The 15,627-nt window shown below is 44.3% G+C and overlaps 1 protein-coding gene across 2 annotated transcripts; it reads right to left on the bottom strand.

Moving 5' to 3' along the window:
* Positions 1-8,191: 8,191 nt before the first annotated feature.
* Positions 8,192-15,256, bottom strand: EIF2B2 (eukaryotic translation initiation factor 2B subunit beta). 2 transcript variants are annotated; one of them, XM_070797887.1, is made up of 8 exons: positions 15,017-15,256; positions 14,792-14,912; positions 14,483-14,631; positions 13,412-13,575; positions 12,192-12,287; positions 11,130-11,267; positions 10,018-10,084; positions 8,192-8,857 (listed from the first exon to the last, which is right to left on the bottom strand). In XM_070797887.1, exons 1-8 carry the CDS (start codon positions 15,177-15,179, stop codon positions 8,625-8,627), a joined length of 1,131 nt encoding a protein of 376 aa, XP_070653988.1. In that variant the 5' UTR covers positions 15,180-15,256; the 3' UTR covers positions 8,192-8,624. The 2 variants fall into 2 exon arrangements, with proteins under 2 accessions (XP_070653988.1, XP_019824805.1); XM_019969246.2 differs by having other exon boundaries at positions 8,192-8,744; positions 15,017-15,254.
* Positions 15,257-15,627: the final 371 nt, after the last annotated feature.

Below are 15,627 nucleotides of genomic sequence, written 5' to 3'. Positions count from 1 at the left end.
CCGAGTACAACAACCACCGAGCTCACACGCCTTCAGTCTGTTCTCTGCAACAAGAGAAGCCACTGCGATGAGAAGGCAGCACACCGCAACTAGAGAGTAGCCCCTCTCGCCGCGACTGGAGAAAGCCCATGCGACGAAGGCCAAGCACAGCCAAAAATAGTTAGTTTAAAAAACTTAAAAAAAAAAACAATAAATGAAGTCTCAAGTTTTGGTAGTTCACAAAATGCACAAATAACCTAATTTCACCTGAATCTATTTTGAGGAAGATTCCCAACAGAATGCCTTTGATAGAAGACATGGATATGTCTTCTATATTGAGGAGTCTATTTTGAGGGAGATTACCAATAGAAGTCTTTGATAGAAGACATAGGTATGATTATTTGATAGAACCAATTACTGTTCATAAAGCATGTTAATAAGTACAAGAATATAAGACAGAATAATAAATAAACCCCCCTCTCTCAGAGACTGATATTGTTCATATCCCAGACCAGTAAAATGGTTAAAGTGCTGTGAGCTTGTTTTAGAAAATATTTTTTTGTACACAAAGTATCTCTCTTAATGTGAAAGCAATTTTCATATCAAAAATGCAGCATTAATTCTTTTAACCTAACCAGACACATTCTCTACACTTTTTCAGGAGACAAGTGTTATTTTGGTCCCTTTCAAATTGCATCTTGCTTTTATTGTGGTACACATATCTAATGGCCCCATAATTTCATTTGGGACCAGGACTGATCTTTCTGCAAATGCTTGTTATGCCACTCTTAATCCATACTTGCCCCACCTTTTTAGATGACTTGATTTCCGGTTAATAAGACTCAAGAGACTAAAGTACTATAAAAGGAGAAAGAAAAAGCAAAAACAAAGCTAGTAATATGTCTGGGATGGGATGTGTTTTGAATGGGAGGCCATATGATGAGAAAGATGTTGCAATGAGAATTTCTACTTTTGTATTTCCTGGCCAGCCTGCTTACACTGGCCTGTGTAGCAAATGGAATGATTTTCTTCCTCTTTTAATACAGGAAACAAGTTTGTCCTCATGGAAGAAAAATTCACTTGCCAGGAGCCCTGCAGTGAATCTTATGGGAGTGATGAGGTAGCGCATTCACAGAAGGTTTAGGGAAAGCCTTCACTGGGTTTCAAGGGGATCCTTGTAGAATTATGTAATTGGACCCCGGAAGAATAGGCGCCACTGTCTAAAAATGGCCTTTATTCCTCTAAATACGTATAAATGATTTCATAGGCTAGGAGGTATGACCTTGGAAAGGAGAGTGTTTTCAGGGCCTCAGCCTCCAGGAGCCATGGGGTGCTGTGGCCCCTGGGCCTCTGCCTCTACTCCCCAGAGCTTCATGGAGGTCAGCTGTCCTGGGTGTTTTAAAAATCTTTTTAGGTCAGACCAATCTGTAGGATTAAAAAAGAGTCTTACTATGCCTCTTACTTTAGGATGATGGGGTGCGATTTCACAAGGTTTTGCTAAAAATCCCAAACTCTGTTCTTGAGCAGGAGACTAGAAAAAGTTCTCCAGAAATCATGTAGCCAGTCATCGTGGCCAGCCTTGACTCTAGCAATGCAAGAGATAATTATTCTTTCTCAAAACAATTTTTTATTAATCTACCCATCTTTATCTTTACACAGCAGAAATGATTTATAACAAAGAGTCAAAATGCTGATTACATAGCTACATCAATCTAGTATCTTTAATTTCACATAGCAGCAATCATAACAAAAGGGTAAAAACACTGGTTATGTAGTCACTATATACATGTTATCCTTACTGTTTTTATCCTATCACATTCAGGTAATAAGAAAGAAAATGAATTTGTTATTTCCAAAATTTACCTAAAACAGCCAAGGTTTTATAATTCCACTGAAGTTTCAGAATTCAATTAAACACACATATAATATAAAGTGTTCTCTATCTTAATAATTTATACAGGCAGCAGCACACATCAGCACAAAATCAACCAATTAGCAAAAAATATCATTACTTTTATTGCCTGTTAGCATTCTGTTAAGTTTTTTTAAATCAGGTGCCATAAGAGCAGACCTACATTTAATTTTCAAACAGCACGGTAATCATTATTTCCTATATGGTGTTTTAAGGTTTACAAATTATATTTGTGTAACTTACTTGAATTCTTGGCAACCCGTGAAATAAGGTGGTAATTATTCTCTCCATTCTACAAAGTGGGAAACCAAGGCTGAAAAATATTGTCTAACATCACACAGCTAATAAGTAAAGCAGAGCATGGCATCCATGTTTTCCGGCTCCAAGAACAATGCTGGCTACCGTTTCCTGAGGGCTCACTATATACCAAACGCTTTGTATACGTGATCTCTCATCCTTACAAAGTCCCCTGCTGCTGCTGCTGCTAAGTCGCTTCAGTCATATCCGACTCTGTGCAACCCCACAGACAGCAGCCCACCAGGCTCTGCTGTCCCTGGGATTCTCCAGGCAAGAACACTGGAGTGGGTTGCCATTTCCTTCTCCAATGCATGAAAGGGAAAAGTGAAAGTGAAGTCGCTCAGTCGTGTCCGACTCTTCGCAACCCCATAGACTGCAGCCTACCAGGCTCCTCCATCCATGGGATTTTCCAGGCAAGAGTACTGGAGTGGGTTGCCATTGTCTTCTCCGACAAAGTCCCCTTAGGAAGCTAATATCTCTCTTTTGCAGTGAGACTTCTTAACCTCAGAGATGTTAACAGGTTTGCTGAGCGTGAGAAAGCCCAGGTCTGTTGGACTTCACATTGCACCCTCCTTCCCATTATTACCCGACACTGCCCAACATATTTTAATTTATTAGGGATTTATCAGATTGTAAACCTGGGGTGGTTCAACTTTGTTTGATTCTGGTTGGTGGAGGAGGCTTCGTTAACTTCAGAGTAAAACTTGAGAGATGAGAAGTGCAACAAAACCATTCTTGAGAGCTCCTTTGTCAGTAACACTCATCAGAAGCGCACTGGGAAATACAGGTGTATACCTTCAAGACGCTTAGATTCAGTCAGGGAGAGAGACAAGGAAACTACTGTGTGTGCCATGTGCTCGGTTGGGAATGGCTCTTTGCGACCCCATGGACTGTAGCCTGCCAGGTTCCTCTGTCCATGGAATTTTCCATGCAAGAATACTGGAGTGAGTTGCATTTTTTCTCCTCCAGGGGATCTTCCTGACCCAGAGATCAAACCGCACATCTCCTGTGTCTCTTGCCTTGGTAGGTGGATTCTTTACCCACTGAGCTATCAAGGAAGCCCGAAACTAATGATAGACTATGGTAACTTCCTCTAGGTGTAGGGATTACCATGAGTTACAGCTATGTCTTTATTATTGAAACAAAAGGTGATACTTCTACGGTCAGAATTAAGATGGCAATAGAAGCTAGTAAAGAAAGCTGAGCGCTGAAGAATTGATGCTTTTGAATTGTGGTGTTGGAGAAGACTGTTGAGTGTCCCTTGGACTGCAAGGGGATCAAACCAGTCCATCCTAAAGGAAATCAGTCCTGGGATCTCTTTGTTCATTGGAAGGACTGATGTTCAAGCTGAAGCTCCAACACTTTGGCCACCTAATGCAAAGAATTGACTCATTGGAAAAACCCCTGATGCTGGCAAAGATTGAAGGCAGGAGGAGAAGGGGATGACAGAGGATGAGATGGTTGGATGGCATCACCAAGTCGATGGATAAGAGTTTGAGCAAGAAAAAAAAAAAAAGAGTTTGAGCAAGTTCCGGGACTTGGTGATGGACAGGGAATAACTGCAGTCCATGGGGTCTCAAAGAGCCAGACATGACTGAGTGACTGAACTGAACTGAGAAGCTAGTATCAGAAAACTCAAGGCAGGAATTCCCTGGGCCGTCCAGTGGTTAGGACTGTCTCACTGGGTTTGATCCTGGCCACTCTCTCACATGCTTTCATTGGGTTTAATCCTTGGCCTGGAAACTAAAATCCCAACAAGCCATGTGGCCAAAAATAAATGAATTTTTTCTAAGAAATAAATTTGGCAAAGCTTAAAATGTAGGCTAGAAGGAAAAGGAGAGGCTGGGGAGGGGGCTAGGGCAAAGTCCAGAACCCAGGTGGGGAGGTGGAACTCCTTGAGTAGCTGAAAATGAAGAGGATCTAGCAATCAGCCATCAGAGCAAGGGAAAAGGTCAGACAGAAATCAACAGCTGGGATCTGAGCCTAACAGACAGTACAAAGAACAAGGCAGTCCAAACAGGTCAGAGCAGGAGGGGGCTCAAGGCCAAGTTCTGGAGATGTGTCGGGGGCTGAGGAAGCCATGCCAAGTGAGAACAGATGCAGCCCATCATTTCCTAGACAGAACTGACAACCAGGTTCAGCGGAAGCCTCAGGCGGGGGCCAGCACCAGCATACCTGAAGGGAGGGAAGAGCACTTTCTGGCACAAAGAACAGGCTCTCCTTACCTGTTTTCCACTGAAGCACACCCCCTTTCATCAAAATGCTTTACACAAGCAGGCTAACAATGAGAACTGACTGCTGTGTTTGCCACTGTATATCATGCCTGTCTTCACCCCTTCTCAGCTGAAATTGTTCAACACTGAGATGGCAAAATGTGGGGCTCAGCAGAGAGGAAAAGAAGGAAGCCTGGGAAACCAAAAATTTGGATAATCTGCACCAAATTCCTCCCTTCTATCCCTCCACTTATTCATTTGTTTATCATTCAGTAACCTCTAGTGAGTCCCTTCTAAACATATTGCTGCAGAAATTGTGGAGGCGATTAAAAAAAAAAGTGATCCTATCGTTTAGGACTTTTCAAGCCCTTGAATCACTTTCATCCCATGCCCGTTTGTCACAGAGCACTCAGTTTTATCAAGAAACATCTGATAAAGTTCAGGCAACCTGATCAAAGCCTGTGGAAATCTGAGTATCTATTATTTTGCAATCTATCGAGCCAGTAAGCTAGCGTGACTCAAGTAGCGGTGTGAAGCTGGATTTGGCCAGATTTTCCCTGTACAACTTGCCTGACTAAACAGTTTGCTCATATTTACTTTAAGAGCAAAGAGTATCCAAATGTGATTTAAAAAAAAAAAAAAAGGTAGTCTGGAGTTAGTCTATCATTAGTTCATCACTGCTCTTAGTTTATCATTACTTAAGTATGCTACCACCTCTCTTTTAATAGAAGTTAACTGCAGGATTTTACATATAAATTATGAATCTTGTCAACTTTTTAAGTAGCTTCCTTCTCCTCTAGGCAGGTCTTAATTCTAAATGAAAATAACATGCCTGCAAAAACACTACTGAAAGGCCCCTTCTCGTCATGACAGTACTTAATGTAAACATCAGGAGATCATCATTTCAAGTGCGGTTAGGCTTGAAAGGCAGTCCCACGTGTTGTAAAGGTTGAAAGCTTAGACCATAGCTCTTTATTAATAACAATTGCTTAGCCATTGTGCAACATCCTGGAACAACTGTTTGGTGAATGAAAGGGTAATTCAGAGCAGAGTAGACCAGATAAGAAAAACACTTCCAAACCACATTTCAAAATAGCTCCTTTGTGTCAACTGGGTGCGTGTCTGCAGAGTGGAGTTTTTGTGAGGACAGGTGGATAGTATGGAGCCTTTACAATAATGACATCCCCATCTGGTACTATCTTTATGGCAAAGCATGCTGCTGTACCAAGGTTTACATATGTGGTATCACAGAGTCAGGGAGCTCAGGGGTGGAACTGTGAGCTGGGCAGCCTTCATGAACCTAAACTGCTGCAACAGCTCACTTTGAGAAATGGCTTTCAAGCACATCTGTGAAACTTACGATCTTAGGAGTACCGGCACTTCTTTTGAGGTATCACTTTACACTTCAGTTTTTCTTGGTAGAGTATTTTTCAGAGACTTCTCTTAGGAGGCTATATTAGGAATTTCTGTTCCTTATTTGAGTTCCAGGAACTTGTGCCTTTCCTGCCCGCTGTCCAAATTGGAAGATACAAACCGTGGGAAAATGCGTCTTTACAAACTCTACGGAGTGAGTGACCTAACTTGGTTTATTTAGCATATTCAGGAAGACTTTCATGTCCATAGAATCCCTGATTAATTCTAAGCTACCACTGTTTTTAAATGAGCTTCTTCTGAGCTCTGCTGCAAAGGCAGGGGTGGGAAGCAAGTTCAAACAAAGGCTGACAGGTAGTAAGCTGACATGAACACCTCGGTGTCCCCCTGCTTAGATCAGGTTCTCCCTTCCAATATTTACTCTTCCTCAAGCAGGAAAAGGGAGAAAGAGAAATAGAAAAGCGAGGTATATAAATAGCATAGTGGGATTTACTTAATTGAAGTTCTAAAGTCTAAAGAATCCACATCCGTGCAGCTCTGTTGCAGGCACTGTAAGAGCTGGCCGCAGAGACGGAAAGCCTCTACCCTGGTAACCTTCGTCCACCTCAGGGATGCCTGGGACGGATGCTGGTGCTAATCTTAGACCCAGAGACTAAGATGCACAAAGGACAAGTATCATAACACACTTCCAGAAACAGATTTAAATTCCTTCTCTTCCTCCAGAGCACAGTCATATCCAGGCGAGCCGCTGTTAGGATGGGCGCCTTCAAAGACTGCTCGAAACGGGTAGCTACAAGCCTCTTTACCGAGAAAGCATGTGGTCTTAGATGTTTTAAGAAATAATTGACAACAAAGACCTGTGTGAGCCGGGCTCTTCTGGGTCAGAGAGCTTTCAGATCAGTCCTTTAGACTGACTCTCTTCAGTCTTGTCTTTTCCCTCTCTCAGGGAAGACAAGAGTCCAAAGGCAAAGATCTGCCCACGTCAAGCAGGATCAGAGTAGAGGCCTTTCCCTCATTGTCTACCTTCTGGCCAGTGTTTACCAAAACACAAATATCAAAATCACCTGGTAAAATCCCTTAAGATGCTCTTTAAACATGCAGATTCCTAGAACTTCCACCTTCTGCCTCATAGACACTGCTGCCAGAGGTTGACTTTGTGACAAGCATCCCTGGGCGGGGGTTCCCTTGCACACTTGGGGTATCTTGGCCCTAAGTTTGCTTTGCACCATGCTTCCCAAACATGGCATCCAGATCATCTGACCTGAGGAGGTTTTTTGAAAACATAAATCACTAAAGTAGCACACATGAAGAATAGAAACAATATCCTAAATAAATATCCTAATAAAATCTGCTTGCCAATGTTTCGTGTTAATTCTTCCAAGATTTTTATCCTGTGCATCCACATAATTTGTTTTAAGGAGCTAAGGATCATTTCATGCAGATTGCCCTGCAGCTTGTTTTTTTCCCCAGCTTGTTTTTGGTTAATAGAATATAAAATTAGACTTGCTTATAAATCTATCCCATGCATTAACACAAGGGTCACAACTCAGATGCCCATAAGGCTTCAGCAGACAATATAAATGAGTTTTGTGAACCTGGCTTGGAATTGCAGAAAACGGGGCTTCCCATTTACTAGAATTAGAAACTATCCACCTATAGTCAAATTGTTTGCATTTGGGAGTGCGGGCCCAGAGTTCACCAACTCTTCAGGAGACGGAAGAAATCTGAATTTATTTAATGTGTAACATCCAGATTTTAAAATACTGATAACTAATTCAAATTAAATACCAGATGAATCAATCAAAATGTCTTTAATCCAGACACTGATCTCCGTCACCTTTTGAAACCTCTACTGCAATGTATACATCATCAAGTAGATCACATTTATAAACCTTTCTTGTTTTTAACTAACAGAATATAAAATGCTATATTGCTGCACCCTTAGGCTGTGACATTACAGCTGCTACAATGGACATTCTTGCCTATGTCTTTCTGTGCTTGCAAAAATAAATCTAGAAGGTTGAAATTGCCCTGGAAAAGGTTGTATCAATTTGCAATTCTATTATTAGTACATGAGGGGGTCCTTTTCCGGGACGCTCTAAGAATATTCCCAGGACACTCTAAGCCAACCCAGAGATCAGATGCAGTAGGTCTGAGATGGAGGCTGAGATTGTATATTTTCTTAAGCTCCCAGATGATTCTGATGATCAGTGATTTTGGAACCACTGTCTTGGATTATTAACGAGTTGTTTGGGACCATTTCCAGTGAGTTATAAAGGAAATCATAAATACTTTCATCTGAATTTCTGTTTTAGGCTGTTACCTCTAATTACTGCCCTCTATGAAAACACCAAAGGGTTCTGCTGCTGCTGTTTCAGGCAGTTCAGTCGGAGCAGAACAATAAATAAACCAACTCAGGAACCTTCAAGCAGCTTTTATTGGCACGGCCTCGGAAAAGGAGTGGCAGTCTTTCTGAGCAAAAACCTGTAGCCCAGCAAGTCTTTGGTGTCGTGTTTAAAACACCACCAAGCCGGAAAGTTTAAGTTCCTGAAACAGATGCTCCAAGTCACTAAGAGGCTCCAAAATCAAGAGATCAAGCCCTGCTGTCTCTGTAAGATCCAAAAGGCAAAGAACAGTCCTGGAGATGCATCCCAATTATGGGATGACCGAAATGGCAGGAAACAGTATCAGGTTTTCTAAGGCTGACTCTTGTCCGCTCCCCCATTACAAGGAAGATGCATTTCAGTTGTGGCACAGAAATCTCCTCTCTGTTCTGTGTTTGCCTAAGCAGCTTCTGCTTAGGACGAGTGGTGGTTATAGGACGTGATCATCAGGATGGTAGAGTTCACTCATCAGGCGGTAGATGTAGGAAGGTGCATTCCCACCAATGTTGGAGATAAACAAAGTAATGAGCTCTGGAGGGACGTAGTCAAACACGGGGCAATGGACACTGACCTTCTCCAAGATGTCCCCTGAAAGGCAATCACATAAGCTGAAGACAAAACCGAGGCTCCTGTTCTAATAAGTATCTCATGGATTCTAGGCTCAATAACACAGGGATACTTGCCACCCCAAGGAAGGGAAGCTGTAGCAAAATACAAACCAGAAGAAAAGATGTCTGATCACGATCTGCCCTGTATTTACGACTCTCCAATACCTTCCCATAGAAAGGCAAAAAAAGTTTCAAATTCGGGATTGCAGCTGTCAAGATTTGGGCCCTCCCCACTGCACTACACTCTAGTCTGTATCGCTCTCCCTCTTGCTCAGTACTCTCCAGCCACATGGTCATCTTTTTCGACCTGGCTAAGCATGTACCTAACTCAGGTCTTTTGCACCAACATCTGGAAAACTCTTTCCTTCGCTTTCATGTGGCAGGCTCTATTCCTTCAGGAATCAGCTGAAATGCCATCTCATTAAGTCCCTTTCCCAGTCTAAGGTAGTCCCCTAGTCACTTTCCATCATATCATCCATATTTTCTTCCTAAAACACTCCATGCCCTGACATATTCTTGTCTGTCTTTTGCAACATGATATAAACTCTGGGGGAGCAGGGCCCATCTGTGTTAATCACTGTTATATCCCTAGCGCCTGAAATAGTGCTGGATACACAGTGGGTGCTCAAGAGTCATAAATCTTTCTTGAAAGAATGAATGTTTGAATAAATGGTGAAGTTATTAAATTTCCAAGAAGAATAAGCACTCCAAGTACTATGTTTTGCTCCCTGAGGATGTTAAAGACCATGCAAACTGTTGATGAGGCAGCAAGCTCACTGAGCTAAGTTGCTGCCTTCAGAAGAAGACAGAGAAAAGGTCCCCAACACACAAAAGTGTCCAGGCTACAGGCAAGTTTTATAAGTAACATTTCAGAGCCTGCTTCTTTGGCAGTCACATCACCAAAATGACTCCCTGCAGCAACCAAAATCAAGTACACTTTCTGATTGGGCTGTTGCCTGTATCTCAGACAACTTGTAAAGCCAATCCCAGTCAATGCTGGGTGATCCAACCCTCCATGGCCCCCATAACTCAGCTAAAATATATTAGTTTCAGAAGAAAATGAACATGGATTAGGTCAGGTCCGCAAACACTCTAAGATGCTAAAAAGAACAGTCCCCACAAAAAGTATGACTAATAAAACACAGCCCAACAACGTTCAATTTCACTGACCACCAAAAGACCAAAACAAACATACACAAAAATCCAAAACACACCAAATGCATGTGCCATACACATTCAAGCAACTTCTCTACCTTCTGTGAAAGGCAGGACTTCTTCAGGAGCCACAAACTTGTGAAATGAATCTTCTTCATTGGGAAACTGGAAAAGGAAAAATTAGGAAGAAAAAAAGAGAGATCTGACACTTTGACTTTCAGGTATACACCCAAGAGAAATAAAAAGACATCCAGACACTTGATTACAAAGGCTTATTGCAACATTATTTACAAAAGCCAGAAGGTAGAAATAACCCAGATGCTCATCAACAGATGAATGGATGATTAAATTGTGGTATATCCATACAACAGAACATTATTCAGTCACAAAAAAGGAATAAAGTATGTGCTATAACTCAGATGAACTCCCCAAATATTTAGAAATCAGAAACAAAAGGGTCCATAATGTATGACTCCTTTTATGTGAAATATCAAAATTAGGCAAATCCATAGAGACTCAAAGCAGACTAGCAATCACTAGGAGATGGGGAGAAGAAAGAAGGGAGTGATTACTTAATGGGTACGGAGTGTTCTTCTGGGATGATGAAAAAATTCTGAAACTAAAGAGTGGTAGTTGCACAATGCTGTGAATGTACTAAATGCCACTGAACTGTACATTTTAAAATGGTTAATTGTGTTATGTGAATTTCACTTCAATTTTTTAATGAGTAGACACCTATAGAGTCTCACCTATAGAGAGACACCTATATAGATAGGCTGTTATTTTCAAAGCAAGTAGTTTCTATCACTGGTAAAATGACTCTTTACTTAGTAACTGCTTGTGTTCAGGCTACAGAATACAGTCCCTGGAACTATGACAAATAAAAACCAATTCTGTGTTTCTAGTTTCAACTTGCTTGGCATTTTCAGAAATGGTCAGGGTGACAGGGGAGTGGTGGCAATGTAGACAAAGGGCCTTCCCCAACTACATATTATCCTGACCTTATAATTTTGACCTCCTGAAGCTGAAAGGTTGTAACTATCAATGGCTCTTCCTGGATCAAGACTACTATGGCCTTTTCCAGTCTCCACTGGGTCTAATCCACTGAGTAAATGTAGATAAAGAGAAGTCCCAGAGTGAGAAGGCTGAAGGTTAGAGTTCAAACCTATACTTTGACTTCCTTCTGTTGGCTAGAGACAGACAGACATACCTGTGGGGAAAGCTTGAACATAGGAGCACAGACGATGAGTGGGGTGGAGTGGTGTTTTGCTGCCAGTGCTAGAGTATGAGTTCCTGCCACAGCTCGCAGGGCACCGTTGGCCAGGATGGTCTTTGTGCCAATGATCACCTTTGGGACAGGAAGAAAGAAGCGAGCCATCCTGAGAACAGAGCCTTCAACAAGCCATTGGGCATGAGCACCTGAATGCTTAGCCCCCAGTCTTGGCCTTCTGCAAGGGGTGGGCGTGGGGATCACACACCAGTAGAAGGAAAGGGATTCTAGGTTCAGATCACAAGTTCTAGCAGAAAAGTGGATTCCCAAGGGAAAAATGAACACAGAAAACTGCAGTGTTTATTGCTCTTAGCCCTGTCTTCCCTGGAAATCTATCTGCTACACCTCCTGAGAAGTGGGAAGCCTTTCTTCTACCATCCACCACTACCAAGCTCTCTGAGCAGAAGTGGGCAGCTCTCTTATCAGATCCCTAACATGCTGACAAGATTAGCTTAGTCCCATTTCATTTCTTTCAATCCTTTAACCAAAATGAGGTGCCTCCAAGGGAGGACAGAGAAGAAAATGACAACCCACTCCAGTACTCTTGCCCTGAGAATCCCATGGATGCCCTGAGAATCCCATGGACAGAGGAGCCCGGTAGGCTGCAGTTTATGGGGTCGCTAGGAGTCAGACAGGACTGAGCGACTTCACTTTCACTTTTCACTTTCATGCATTGGAGAAGGAAATGACAACCCATTCCAGTGTTCTTGCTTGGAGAATCCCAGGGACAAGGGAGCCTGGTGGGCTGCTGTCTATGGGGTCGCACAGAGTCGGACACAACTGAAGCAACTTAGCAGCAGCAGCAGCCAAGGGAGGAATAAAGAGGGGGGATCAACATTAGAATAAGAGATTTAAAAGGTCCACGTATGTGTTTTCAAAAGGTAACTCTTTTGAAACTCTTCTCTCTTCTTATAGATCTTGGGGCCAGGGAGGGGGGCAGATATTAATATTTTAAAGTATAATCTTCATAAATTTGACATAATATAACCCAAATACACCCACCTTGTTGACTCTTGACATAACAGCAAAAATGGCAGCATCGGTCATGACAGTTGTCTCAATACCTGCTTTGGACAAATTGACTGCCATCTCATGACCCTGCATTTGGAGACAAAGGTTGACGCTGAGAGGAAGAGCGGGAGAGAGAGAAAGAGCTTTCAAACATAACTGGATCTGGGGGACTGTGTGACACTGGCCATATCCAACATGCAACTTCCAACAGGTAACTAACTCATCTGGTAGGTGTTCTCTGGGAAGCGGCAGGAAGCCCAGGGGAAGCTAATTAATGTTTATTACTCCCCAGCAGTGCTGGGACAGGCACAGAACTGGAAATACAACTTGCTTGTGTAACTGGGCAGAGCCCACAGGACAGCTCCTGGCTCATTATTTTACAACATCCTTGCATACTTACATATTTCCTTTCTGGAGACCTATTATTTACCTGAAGACTGAGTGAGATCAGACCAAGCATCAGTCATCCCCAAGGTCATTTACCCTATGCTGACAGATAGCATATTCAAAAGCAGAGATATTACTTTGCCAACAAAGGTCCGTCTAGTCAAGGCTATGGTTTTTCCTGTGGCCATGTATGGATGTGAGAGTTGGACTGTGAAGAAGGCTGAGCCCTGAAGAATTGATGCTTTTGAACTGTGGTGTTGGAGAAGACTCTTGAGAGTCCCTTGGACTGCAAGGAGATCCAACCAGTCCATTCTGAAGGAGATCAGCCCTGGGATTTCTTTGGAAGGAATGATGCTAAAGCTGAAACTCCAGTACTTTGGCCACTTCATGCGAAGAGTTGATTCACTGGAAAAGACTCTGATGCTGGGAGGGATTGGGGGCAGGAGGAGAAGGGGACGACAGAGGATGAGATGGCTGGATGGCATCACTGACTCGATGGATGTGAGTCTGAGTGAACTCCAGGAGTTGGTGATGGACAGGGAGGCCTGGCGTGCTTCGATTCATGGGGTCGCAAAGAGTAGGACACGACTGAGCGACTAAACTGAACTGATTTCTGAAAGAACTAATATTTATCTTTTCTTGGGCCAAGTAGTTCACTCAACTTCCTTAAATGAATATTTTAAGAAAGTTCACAGGATCAACAATGTAAAATTCTCTTAAATGTTTTACTCTATATCCTCAATGTTTAAATTGCATCGATTCAAAGATGGCATTATTCTCTCCTCATTTTAAATTTTTCTTAGCAGCCCCAGCAGTCCCCATACCTGACAGAAAGGTGCACACTCTGCCACAATGACATGGAACTTCCTCTTTCGGGCAGCCTCTCTGAGGAACGCCTCCACCGTGCGGGAGAAGCCGATGGTCATGATGACCTCGTTGGAGTGGATATGCTCCAGGGCCTGGGCTGCGATGTTCTCCGTTGTCCCTTCTGCGAGAAGCCAGTTTTGCATGGAAAATATGACACAGTCACGCTACAACACAGACTTGAGAGAGAACAGAAAGGGACATGTGCCCTTTTGTACACTGCCCACCTAGCAGAGCATGGTAACACATGGTCAATGGACTAAACATGAAATGTCCTGTTTCCTTAAAAGCCTCCCTCCATGGTTTTCTAGCTCCCAAGCTCTCAGCCTACCCTCTTGCCCTACTCATCAACTTACTCCCCTCACCCCTACCTCGCCCCAGAACTAGTTCTTTACGACTGACTTTGAAGACAATGAATTTAGGCAAGAGATGTCCCATCTAGGAAATCTGAAAGTGCTGAGAGTAGGGTAAACAGAGTTTCCCTCTAAAAGAATTCCTCCTCCAAAAGGTGGCCACAACGCCTCCACCTGACAGGGAGGACACATAAGAAAAACAGGGGAGGAATTTGGAAGAAGCAGCTCAGTGCACAGACAGACCCAGTTTCTTCCTTTCCTGGGAACACTGACCGCAATAAATATCTGGTCTCCTAGGTCACAAAAATAGGGGGGATAGAAGTGGCTTGTGTGTATGCATATGGGTATGTATGTGTGTGTGTCTGTAAAATTTCAAGTTTAGTGAAAAAGGGTTTATCAACTGTGGTTTTCAGAGGTTCATCTTAAAAATAAAAGCTCTTCCCAAACAGTCTCTGCCCAGTGGATTTGCAGTAGATAAGGGGTCAGTCTGTAAGGAAATGTAGAAAGGGTTATCTTAGTCTTGCCACCTATTCCAATCGTTCTTAATCCGGATGAGGGCAAACCTATGAGAACCAGAAGACTGGTTATCTTCCATCTCTGCTTATGAACAACTTCCAGGGTCTTCTGTTCCCTCATCTGCCTGCAACTTGTCCCGTCCACCTAAGGATCAGGACTCACCCAGTTCCACCAGCAGCTCGTTAATTGCCTCAATGATGTTGGACTGGAGTTGAGCATAATGGGAACGGAAATCCTCGCTCAGGCCCCCGGATGTCAAGAGTTTGTGCAGAGACTCCTGCTGATCGCTCTCGTCGCTGCGTCCATGGAGTCTACGAAGGCAACAAGACCCAAAGGAGTTGGGGGAAGAGATGTGGTCGTTTAAGTAACGACAGCTACTCAGCTCCAACAAAGGCTCCAAGCAGGGAGAGAGAGGGGCCCGTGCAAAAAGCTTCACTGGGCCCAAGCCCCGCTCCAGGACGTGGGCCTGACCTGCCATACTCCTCCCGGATGATCCTGAGCACTCTCCGCACCATGTTGCCCACTGTGGTCTCTGAGGGTTGCGCGGCCGTCATCCTCCGGCCTTCTCTCCGGATCAGTTCCATCAGCTCCCCTACCGCCCAAAGAGAAAAGGTGAGCGCGAGAAGGCCGCGGCGTGGCTCCTGGGCGACTTTCCGCCCTGGAATCGGGATCAGAAAGGGGCGAGACCTGCCTCACCTGCATTGCTCCAGCGGTGGTCCGTGATGATGCGGCGAAGCAGTCCCAGAGTCTCCCGGGCCATGTCCTCGGAGCTGCGCCTCCCGCCGCCCCGCTTCAGCGCCTCCACGAAACTCTCGATCCTCTCGGACAGCTCCGAGCCCTTGGCGGCTGCCCCTGGCATCGCGAAAAAAGCCGCCTTGCCGGCGGTATCCACACCGGGCAGACGTCGAGCTTGGACTTCCGGGGCAGGAGAGGTCGGCTTCCGCTCTGCTAGAAAAAACTCTGGCTTGGAAGAAGACTGGGCCACGCCCCTCGCTGCTAACTCCCGCCCCCCCGCCCCCCCCGCCCCCCCCCGCCCCCCGCCCCCCCCCCCCCCCCCCGCCACCTGACTGAGCCAATCAGACTCTTGGAACTCGATGTGTTGCGTTTACCGCCGAGCGTCCGCGCGCCTCAGAGGTTGGAAGGCTGGAAGTGTCCTTTCTTGGCTTCTGGATCGCTGAAGACCTGACGGTTGACGCCACAAGAGGATGGCTAGTCCCGTTGCTGTGGAAACAGCCAGTCTGAAAGGCCCCCACTACTTCCCGAGGCTACGCTGGAGAAGTTGCAGCCCTCCTTCCCGGTCCCTCAGC

This window comes from Bos indicus, chromosome 10 (assembly GCF_029378745.1).
Source record: "Bos indicus isolate NIAB-ARS_2022 breed Sahiwal x Tharparkar chromosome 10, NIAB-ARS_B.indTharparkar_mat_pri_1.0, whole genome shotgun sequence".
NCBI classification, from domain to species: domain Eukaryota; kingdom Metazoa; phylum Chordata; class Mammalia; order Artiodactyla; family Bovidae; genus Bos; species Bos indicus.
Note: the sequence above shows the minus strand (reverse complement) of the source record. Positions and strands in the feature narration are given on the sequence as shown.